Here is a 12,150-nt window from a genome sequence, read left to right on the forward strand (position 1 = left end):
AAGGCTTTATCAGTTAAACCCCTTTCTGTCAAACTGAAAGGTGAAATAAGCATTTGATAAATTTTGAATCAAGCACAACTCAATCACATTGTCCTGAAATCAGATCAAATAATATTGAAAATAATTTATTTGATACTCAAAACATATATTGCTCAAGCTTACACTGGTTCAAGTTTTTAAGTGCACTATAAGTTCTGCAAGTTCTAGATTCCATGATTAAGTTTTCAGCAAACAATAAGAAAAAGGTTTTAAGGTCTCAAATATGCACAAGATAAGGCAAATAGTATGTTGAAATTCACATTATTTTTACAATTATCCTTCTGGGGCTGACTATAAAATACCATCTGATTGTTCAGATGCTATATGTGTTTGTGACAAAAATTGAGTCTTTTTGCTGGAAAAAGTAAGTTCCAGCCTTTAAGCAGCATGTCAAATTTACAAATATGTATTTTACCAAATGGAAAATGCATCATGTTCCATTAATTCTTTCAAAAATACTAGTTTCTTAATAAATCCAGACAATGAAATTCTTTGTTTCAAATTAACAGGCATTACAATGAGAGGACATGGCTCAACCAATGTTTGAAATTAAGAATAAAGTCAACTGAAGGGTCACGGTCATTGTTCTATTGTTAAAAGTTACACATTTTGGGCCCCCTAGTCTCAAATACCAATAGGGATAGCAATATTCACCACTGCCTGATGTAACTGTCTATCTTCAAACTTTCAACAATTTCTCTACTGCTCATACCAGGGATGACCTTGTTTTGGAAATCTTAATATCAACTCAAAAGTATACATATCATGATATATTGACCAAAATAAAATTAATTCTTCTGCACATGTATCAAGACAAAAATTACCTAGCATAATAAATTTAATGCTAAATATTAACAAGGCTGATCCAATAAATGTGAAAAATTGAATTTTCAGCCATCTGATTGTCCATCTAACCAAGAAAATCTTAATAACTGTACATATTTCTGCGGCAGTGAATCATTAATATAGTATCGATATTCATACACTTGTATTGAATCAGCTTAAATATTTTCTTGGTAGCGATACATCCATATAGCAAAATGACGCCCCTAGATCAGACACTCCTAGTCAGGCCATACTTTTCACTGAAGGCAATTGAAGACAAATTTACCCAATAAAAAGATCAAAACTATCATTGTGATCTCCTTCGTATGACAGACCTTTTACACCTGTATATTAATCAGACCCCCAGGAGCTGAATCTCCTTCAAATGACCTTGGTATCCTGATGTGGATTTCGACATCTATAGCCCGGGGATCAACATTGCCTGTATGAAAAATAAGGCACCAAATTGCTCCTGCGGATAGACAAACGCTGTGTGGTGTTTCTCTACCTATTTGCACAGGCAAATGTGTCAATAATAATGATAGGCTAAGATCTGAGAATGGATGACAAAATTAATCATCCCGTTTCACTGTTTTGATGGTTTCCATGGAAACACATTTATGGATATTACCTCACCAAAATGAAATAATTCAGGTGAGTGCAAGTCTTCTGCTGTCTGCGGGTCATTTAGGTGATTATCACTGAAGATTTATCACTGCATCTCCCACAGCTGCATCCGGCTTCTGCTGTTGGGAGTTTATTCACAGACAGAATAGAAGTGTAAAATTGAACTTTTTATAATTCATGATGGTATAAAACAATGCGAAAATAGTATTACCTATAAGCTTAATAATATATGAAACCAAACTATGATTCTGTTGAAATTGTTCACATGAAAGTTATAAGATCCACTTTCAACAAATATTTAATCAGTCTTTTAAAAAAAAAGAATAAATATTATTTACCAATTCAGCGTAATAAGCGCCCAGGGCGCTCTCAAAATTAAAAATGGGGAACTCTTATTAAAATATTATTTTGGTTAAAAAAACAGAGTTCAAAGATAAATTTCGTGGTTTATGCTGACAGCCTGAAATGTTTATGTACGGCAGATATATTTTTTTCCAGAATTTAATTGCCCATAATTAATGGTGCATATAACACAGGAGTGCATATTATATGCGAATGAATAATTCTTGTTTACATTGATCAATCGGAAGGGGTGACTTATTGCGATTGTTCACGTGCCAAAATATTAGCAAATATCGCCGTGGGCGCTTATTAGAGCGGGGCGCTTATTACGTCAAATATGGTAATCAATTTTATACCTGTAATATTAAAAGCTTATTCAGTTCAATATGAACAATTTGCAGTGAGAAAAACAATTGATTTCCTATTAATATTAAGACACATTTCATAATTAATTCTTTCAGACACTGACAATAAATGTCATATTTTCTGTGTCATAGTCTGACAATATCAGGGGAGACACTATAATGGATTCAAAGCATTTTGAAACAAGGCTATACAAGATCTGAATTGTTTAGAATAAGATGTTACAGTATCTGTGAAATATTTATCTGATTACAGAAGAAAGTGATATGGACATGTTAGTTAAGGACAGTGTGTTGTACTGTCATTATTGAAAAAAGAATTTGATTGTTATAACTCACAGTTAATGATTGAAGCATATTTACAATAAATAAGGTTCTAATGAAATAAATTGAAATTTTTTTATCTTTCTCGATAAATGGGAAAACTCCATGAAATTATGCAGAAATAAATTTGTTTGTTTGTTGTTTAAAGCCTCACTCAGCAATATTCAAGCTACATGACTGTCTGGAAAGATGTCTGGACCAGACAATCCAGTGATTGACATCATGAGCATCGATCTACACAAATGGGATACCATGCCTTGCATCAAGCGAGCCTGACCACCTGTTCCCATTTGTTGCCTCTTATGACAAGCATGGGTTGCTGATGACCTATTCCAACCCGGATCACGAGAATTAAGTATTAATTAAGGCATTAAGGAATTAAGACGACAGGCATTACAAATCGTCAGACATTTTAACATGCGACTTCAACAAGACACTAGCAAGTCATAGTCCTTCAATGTTACTGAAATATTCATTTGATAAATCAATACATATTTTCATTACCATTATAGGGTATACTTACCCACTTTTCTCCATTGACATCTGAGTCATTCCATTCAGGCCAGATGACAAACTTGGGCCGTTTGGAGTCTGCCCCCCCTGCACTGGCAGCAATAGAGGCAGCTCTGAAATAGAGAAACAAATAAACTTTAAAAAACAATTTCTGATCACTTTTCAGTTGGCATTTTCCATATAACCTTGCAGCAATACCACCACCCCCCACCCCACCATTCCATACATTTGGAGATCATTTCTCATGATTTTAATAGATTCTTTTGCTTTTATTTACACCATAATTGTCTATACACATGCAAAGACTAGGTTTAAAAAAAGTCGTTTTGATGAATTTATTCCGAAAATTCAATCATTTACCAAAATAATTTTACAAAAACTTTTCACAAAATGATTTGGGGATACATACGAAAGACAGATTAAAAATGTTCAAACTCAGAAGATTAAGAAGATTAACATGATTGCTTCGTGACTGGCTCTTTGACAGTGCAAATCATATTTTAGTTTCTGTCTACTCAAACAAGTGCATGAAAATTGGCCAATTATACACTAACAAAACATCACAAAAACAGAAACCTTAAGACCAAAGCCTTGAGAGGAACTACATATAAAGACAAGATGTTAAGATGTCGGAAAAGAAAGGCCCCATTAATTATGTTGGTAGCTCTGATGACAATGTTAGTTGTCTGAGGTTAATAGCCAGTTGGTTTGCTGATAGTTTAAGCAGGGAGAGAGACAATCCTTCCCAGCTCTTCCACAAACAGTGCGTGTACACGCACCACTCCTGTGTCTAATGCTAGTGTTTGTTGTTGAGGTATTGAACAATCACACTGCCTGTCAAAAATTAGACAAAAACATTTTGAAATTTGAAATTTGACTTAATAACAGATTTATGACATCATAAATAGTTGTTAATTCGTAATGACTGATAATTGGATGTCTATGTGGAATGAACATTCATTCGATAATAATTATTACAATAATTATCATGATTTAACCGCAGTTTGTTTTTTTAAATAAATTTCATGAACAATTATTTTTAATATTTTATTATTCTTATAATTTCTGTGGTGCTTGATTTTTCTAGCATTTCTATCTAGACAAAAGTTGTTTCTTTTAATCAGTTTCATTAGCAATGCTAATAAAATGATGAAAAGAAATTAATTTTCACATGGTAACCAAATATTACAAATGAATCTCAAACATACATTATTAAACATTGTGCAAAATTACACAGATTCAGAACTCAATCAATTATGAATATCAAGCCATATGTTGAAATTGCTCAATGTTGGAAATTTAGAGTTAATCTGGAATACCAATTGATATTGTCATTAGAATTAAGTATTAAAATATCAATAGACATTCACACAACTTGTCGTAGAACTGGTCTAATATTCCAAATTCCAGAACAATAATGGAACACCAAGCCAAGATCAGAGAATTCGAAAACATTTTCACAAAAACACTGTAGATGAATTACACAGTGAAATACATCCTGACATGAATAATTTTAGTTGGAGACAAGTCATGACACACAAGGAAACTGAAAATGTTCCCCTATTTCCTCCTCTAATTCTAACAGGTTATCAACCTGTTTGAATAACACATCGTTTTATGAAACAGCACAGTGTCACTCATCAAACTTCAAAATAAATCACCATGTGAAAAATTGAGAGAAAAAGCAAAAACTGTACCTCGTACCCATCTATCGCCAGATTGCAACAAAGAATTGTCGATTGTCCTTATCCGTTGTCTACAGTCCGAAAAAGAGACATGTCATGTAACAATAGACATGTGCTGTGCTCCACCGGCCTATCCCAGCACGACAATGACCGGTGGTTGCACATGACCGAGCCGCTGGCCTCTCCCCTCAGCCCATTACTAGCAAGACTCACACTCTGACTGCCAAAAAGAAGGCCGCTTTTATAGGTGTCTTCGTACAGGTAAGTTTATCAATAATTAATGAGCTCGAGGCTCCTGTCCCCACCGCTCTTCTGTTCATGAGGTTAAAAATCAATACCAGCCTCACAGTCTGTTTCCTGATCTCGTGAGCGGCTCCGGGGTATTGATTCGACTCCGCAACTAAATGAAGCTGAGATTATTTCAATACACTGGCGTACCTTCATGCAAACCCTTTGTAAATTTGGAGATGAGGGTTTAAAGGGGGATTTAAACTGCTATTGAAACTAGGGGATCCCGTGTTTAAAAAGTTAACATAATCCATTCGGAGAGCGCTTGACTGCTGCATTCCCCTAGGCGGAGAGTGATGATGAGAATAACGACCATCAGGTTGCATCTTTTAGGAAATTTGAGGACAAAGGGGGTGGACACTGCCTCAATAATGAGGACTATCTGTGTTAATTAAAACACACCTGTTCGCTTGAAGCTCACTTGGACAGGAGGATGTGGATTTAAGACTGGACTTGACAGCCAAGTTTCCACTTCTGTTGTTATCTAGCTATCAATAGAAATTGTTCTACGGGGTTCGTTTGACACTAGCTTTAATCGCTCTAAATAAAAAACATAATTTATGCAAAAAGGTTGTTTTATTAGCTGTGTTGCACTATAAAAGCACTTAATGCATATAGATTTTTAAAACCTTTTTTATCAATGTATTTTCTTCAACAGCTAGGTATAAGCGTTCATAGAAGTATGGAAATTTTGCCTCATAATATTCCGATGAGCAACATATTAGAGACATATTTACAGTAAAGGGCCTGACTATCATAAACAGTGATGCTGTTGTACAAAATGGCCATATTCAACACACTTGTTTCAACAGACATTTTAAGTATTTCAATATAATAATTTTTACACAAAACATCTCCACCTAAAACTACATAATTCATCCATTAATCAAGAGCGTAGCCAGCATAATATCCAGCATTAGAAATTGGCACTAGTCCTATAGTCCTTGCCAAACTGCCTAATAGTAAAGGTATCATAAGGACCAGTAGAAATTTGCCATTTTTAGGGGTTTTGGTATTTGTTATCATAATAAGGAGTAGTGGACAGAAACTGTTAGTTTCTACCACTGATATCTGTTTACAACCACAATAATTCATTTCCTTAAGTCTTTTTCAACACAAAAATACCAATAATAACATTATTTCTCATATCAATCCAAATATTGACAGATCAAGTTGAAGCAAACAACGTTCACACGTCAAACATCAAGCAAACTGACCCTTTTTCAATAATATTAATTGTCACCTTACAATTGTGCTGTAAAAAGAAAAATGTGTAGTTTACCTGCATTAAATTTTTTTGAAGATAAATCATAAGGACTAGTAGAAATTTGCCATTTGTAAGGGTTTGGCTATATTTTATCATTATAAGGACTAGTGGACTAAAAATGTTAGTTTCTATCCCCCTGATATTATTAAGCTTATACAACAAACGCAATAGTTTTATCTAATAGTTGTAATATATGCATTAATTTTATTTGAATAGATTTATAGTTTCGTTGGTATTTGATACGCTAGGATTTGATTTGTCTTCGTATTTCAGTTAATTTAAAGCATATTTTACGCAAATACGCAGATAATATCAAGCTAGTGATCTAACCTTGGTGAAACGAAAAATACCAAGTTTGATGATGGATCAAGATTATTCTTCAATTTGGCACACATTAATTCCAAGGGCACACCTAATCATATAAAATAGTGCCCTATGCAGTTTGCAGTCTCAAAATATATCTGGCCAAGTGGGCTAGCCAGCCCTAAAAGTTACTAGCCAGTTTCAAATTTCAGTAGGTTAACTTTACTTAAAAATGTGAAGACTTAATTTTCGTCATCACAATGTTTGACATGGGTAGTAAAAGTTTGTCAAGTAACACAGCTTGTGACTGTGTATTAAAGGGGCACTGATCTAAAGCAATTCCCTGGGACTGGTTGTTGCCTTTGTTATTGTTTTTCCCTGTGAGTACCTGGATGATATAACAGAAATCTAGACTAGTTCGCGACCTGAGCTGCGCCATTCGTAAGCGCATTTGTCATTTTTATTGATTGTGTAAGGGCGTATAGTCACATTGATCAACAAACTGAAATACTGTTTAGTCTTGAAAATAATAACCACATGTAGGTATCTTTGCATGGGTGATGGTGAAAAGTCTTGATGAGTCACTTGCTTGGTATTGTGCGATTTTCATTTACAATATTTTGACTTGCAACACAAAGAAAATATTTCACCTGAGCAATGTGTATATTTTATAGTCAAAATATGTAACATTTTCACTTAGGCAATTTATTAAATGCCTAAATATTCAGTTTTTGTACACAATGTCTGAAACATCTGTTCATTTCTGTTATTATGATAATGAATTCCAAACATATTTATGCTTTACTTTCATCACCCAGTGACTGAAAATGATAGGATTAAAGGAAATCGAAATTCAAAGTGCATTTCTATAGTTTTGGCTATCTATTGTGATGTTTTCAACCCTTTTGAACCACTTAATACTTGTTAGTCAATCTGTTAAACAAATGGACAGATGTTTCAGTCAATTTGAAAATTGCTGAAATATTTAGACATTTTATAAATTGTGAATCAAATTTTACACATTGACTGTAACACATACACCCATACAAACAAAAAGGCATGTGAAAACAACCTCTGTCTCACATCGAAAAACTTCCAACGAAAACGTAGTGGAAAAAGAATGACTCTATTCAATGCAACAGCAAATGAATGAAAACAAAATGCAACTATCATAAATACCTACCAATGTTATACATATAAATTTAGGCAGCTACCTTGTTCAAGGAATGTATCCGTGAATATCCACGTAAAAGAACAATATCCCATACGTTTGCAGCTGTACAAATAAACCTATTCGATGTCATGTCTCTGTAACAATCAAATATTTTGAAATATATATAGCTTTTCAGGAAATTATAACCCATGTTCGTTTCTCAACTGATCTTTTAGTTTGTTTGAGGTGTTTCACATGGGTGTCAAGTCTCAAAGGTCATCTGAGAAAGCCCACGTGACAACTGTTTTCATAATGTCCACGGTTCTTTTAAAAAACATAGAGTTAGATAACAATGAACAATCAATCAATGTTTTATTGGCTAATCCTTTGAACAAAGTGTGTTGTTTTTACATCAGCACTTCACGCCCAGATGTTGGGGTATTCTGTCTGCTTTAGTAAACACGTGTAAATGCTTACTTGTGACAAATCCACTGTGCAAAATAACAGTGATTATTTAATCAACATAATTTCTGCTGATCCTTTCATGGCGAGGAATGATCAGTTGATTTACGAAAAAAAGTAAATCAACTGATCACTCCTCTTGCTGGGCTGCCACGTGCATATTTCATAACATACATTTCACCAAACTTCAAACGGGATTCAGATTAAATAATTATCCAAGACACAAGAAATGCCAAATGGGAACCTTTGTCTGGTAAACTGAGTGGTGCTTCCACTAATTATACCTGTAATAAATTCATTAACGAGGTTCAAGTGAATGACAACAAATACACAGGCGTAGGGTTACACCAGGAAACATGCATGACAACAAGGGAGTAGCAATCTATTATCCACGCAATCCAAAATCCGAAAATGTTTTCACCGCATGAATATGTTTTATTATCATTAAACTATAACCATCAGGGGTATTTCCAAATAAGAACATCCGATGAGCTTCCACCGTTCTTTTTGTCTGTTTGTTTAGGCTAAAGAAATTAATTAACATGTGTCCTTTTTCGAAATCTTCATACATCATAGGTAACCAATCAGTATTCAAAAATTTACGCTGTCCTTACAGATGGTAGCCCAGTCTCTTGTCACGTCAAATCGACTCACGGCACCTAATGAGCCCTAGCGGGCAGTGTCAGCCGAGAAGAAACCAGAGATTAGTGCACCTTTAAGACTACAAATTACAACCAATCAAAACATGTTTCTTATACATAGTGTTACAGTGACAACTGTCACTCAAATAAGATGAAAGAGGAAAACATTAAGTTGTTACAGGTATTAATGTTTTATTAAATTTTATGGTCACACGGATTTACAGAAATGGGGGCACTATTTTTATTATTTTAAAGAACTAAGAGGTGTGCATAAAAATATCCCTGTTCAAATTTTAGTTGCCAGTCATGCTTGGGACATTTCAGAACATTTAGCCCGATCGTAATTCGTTTTGGGGCAGGCGGCTATTTTGCACACTGGCCCTGTGGCAGACTTGGAACATATACAGCGGAAGAGTGAGTGAGTGGGTCAGGTTTTACACCGCTTTTAACAGTTTTGCAGTTGTTATCGCGGCGTGTCAGCTTAATGTGGGAGGAAAGTCCGAAGTGATGCAGGTCTCAGAGGTTGATCAATTCGCTGAAACCCGCAAGCACGGGTATGGTGCTGACAAACCTAAAAACATAATCGGGGCGAACCAGGATTCGAACCCACAATCATAGGTTTCCTGCGTGTACAAGGGATGCAACTCTGCACAGCGAATCGTGGCGCCTATGACGACTGGGCCACCCTGCCACCTACAGCGGTAGAAACTAACATGTTTAGTCCACCAGTCCTTACAATGATAACATATAGCAAAACCTTTAAAATGGAAAATTTCTACTGGTCCTTAGGGTACCTTAACGATTGGGCAGTTTGGCAAGGACAACAGGACTAGTGCCAATTTCTAATGCTGAAATAGATATATCTATCCCCGATTACCTATAATCTGGGCACTTATCAAAGATTTTCTTTCGTCACTATTAGACTGCACATTCTTTCCTGTGTTAACTGACCCTTTCTTTTATTTTGCCTAAAAGCCCCACAATGACACAGATGTCCCTCTATGATGGAGTGGCTAAAACGTCTGCCATATAAGCATGATAAAGCATGCACGAGAAAGTAAATTAAAAAGTCAATTGACTGGATGCCACAAGGTCTAAAGGTTTTATGTATTTACTGTCAATTAAAAACCAGACAAAAGCTATGCATGGGTATAATATACAGGCTTCCTGTTAACATCAATATGACCCCTTCACCTTTAAGTAGGTTGAGGATGCACTGACATTTTGTGAACAATCTCAATATTTTCGTTTGCATCGTGAACAAATTGGAAGCTTTCTTTTAAGCTGGTTTATAATTTATAATTATAAATACATGTACCCTGTAGAGAAAATTACTTCTTGAAATGTTGGATTGTCATCTTTTGTAAATTAGTCTAAATTAGTTGAAATTCCTTGTATGTTAGTGCTAATGGCATTATTAAAATATAAATGGCACAGCCGCCTGAAAAGCACTCTCAGAAATCCTTATTCTTTTAACAATACCAAGTGTCAAGGTTTGTTGTATGTGAGTGAGTGAGTTTGGTTTTACGCCGCTATTAGCAATATTCCAGCAATATCACGGCGGGGGACACCAGAAATGGGCTTGACACATTGTACCCATGTCGGGATTCAAACCCGGGTCTTCGACGTGACGAGCGAACGCTTTAACCACAAGGCTACCCGACCGCCCCTTGTTGTATGTGAAGAAAACAGTAAAAGTAACAAGGTGAGGTGAAATAAGGTTTAATGTCGCGTTCAAGTTTATTGCACTTATATTGCGACGTGTATGCATGTGTGTGTGGCTGCTTGTACTAGACCAGACTAATGCTGATTTTACAGTGCTAGTGGACCGATACACCATACCGCAGTTTAACATGAATACCCCGCTGAAACACAGTATGCTGACTCCGTGTTGACCAGTCCTTGTTTTTGCCCCTTAATGCCGAGCTCCACGCAGGGTTAGAACAACTATCATTTTTAATTTTTTTGGTATGATGTAGCAAGGAGCTGGAACCCCCGACACCTCGCACTCTGGGTGGACGCTCTACCACTGGACCATGGAGGCAGTAATACACATGGCAACCAAATGGAAAATGGTACGCATGTGAATATGCCTAATTCACAGTATGATTCATATGATGACATGCATCAAGCAAGTCACTGGGTCTGACCTGATAGTCGCCTTTTACGACAAGCATGGGTTGCTGAAGATCCAGGTTTCAAATGATTTTTAGCAATCCATGCTTTTCGTAAGAGGCGTCTATGCTTATCGTAAGAGGAGACAAAAGGGATCGGTTGTATGGTTTTACGCCGCTTTTAGCAATTTTCCACCAATATCACTGACCGGGGACACCAAAAATGGGCTTCACACATTTTACCCTTGTCGGGAATCGAACCTGGCTCTTCGGCGTGACGAGCAAACGCTTTAACAACTAGGCTACCCAACCGCCCCTCAAACTGCTGTGACATAACTGGAATGTTGCTAATTGTGATGAATAACAATATACATATATGTATGTCTGTGTGTGTGTGTGTATATGTATGTAAATTATTGCCGTGTGAAGTGTAATTCCGCTTCACATAATAAATAATAAACAGGTAAAAGTGAAACTACAAAGTGTAACTATAGCAACTTACTGTACTCATTTTTCAGTAAAACATTTAAAATCAAAGAAATAATAGTATAAATAATTAAGTTGTATGTATGTGAACATAAGGTAAATTTGTTTTAAAAACAGGTGTTTTCAACACACTTAGTTAGCATGATAATGGACGAGGTTGCAGCTCTAGCGAGGACTTCACATGCATATTTGCTCCTCACATGCCACAAGTGCACTTTTTTTATTTTTCCAAATTATATCCACTCCATTCCAACCTACTATTTCCATAGATACAATTTTAGTTGTATTTCACTCTATTGACTGTCTGTCAAGCTCTTGGTGTGTGGTCATGTGACTACTATTTACCGTGTGTTTAGGCACATATTCTTTGGAATCCCTTCAAGAGTGACTCTCATGAACTTTTTTATTTCTCATGGTTGTTGTGACAAGTCTTGACTATTTCGTGATTGCATATAGCCATCATGTAAGGCATATAACGTCATTGTTGCATATAAAAGGATATGTATTCCTCACAATGAAAACTTATCTGTAATTATATTTACCATAATATTATGTGAATTTTCCATGACTGAACATAATGCACTATATATAACCTACTCCTGTGACATATGAAGGTTGGGCATATTAATGTAGAGATGTCATGAATGACTTGATTAACATTTAAAATGAATAATTTGGATAGTCCTCCCACAATAGCTAATGGGCACTTGCAACTGACC

General features: G+C 35.7%; 1 protein-coding gene across 20 annotated transcripts in view; it reads right to left on the reverse strand.

Annotated features, from left to right (window-relative positions):
- Nucleotides 1–12,150, reverse strand: part of LOC124110305 (androglobin-like) — a 156,123-nt gene that overhangs the window by 62,892 nt on the left and 81,081 nt on the right. For 18 of the 20 annotated variants that reach the window (XM_046469566.2, XM_046469569.2, XM_046469568.2 and 15 more), the window contains exon 2: nucleotides 3,043–3,145. In XM_046469566.2, the coding sequence (XP_046325522.2) occupies nucleotides 3,043–3,145 (103 nt within the window). Of the gene's footprint in view, nucleotides 1–3,042; nucleotides 3,146–4,729; nucleotides 4,967–12,150 lie in introns of those variants that run through there. The other 2 variants (XM_046469571.2, XM_048384481.1) reach the window with 2 other exon arrangements.

This window comes from Haliotis rufescens, unplaced genomic scaffold, assembly GCF_023055435.1.
Source record: "Haliotis rufescens isolate VD_foot unplaced genomic scaffold, xgHalRufe1.0.p SCAF_5, whole genome shotgun sequence".
Lineage (NCBI taxonomy): Eukaryota > Metazoa > Mollusca > Gastropoda > Lepetellida > Haliotidae > Haliotis > Haliotis rufescens.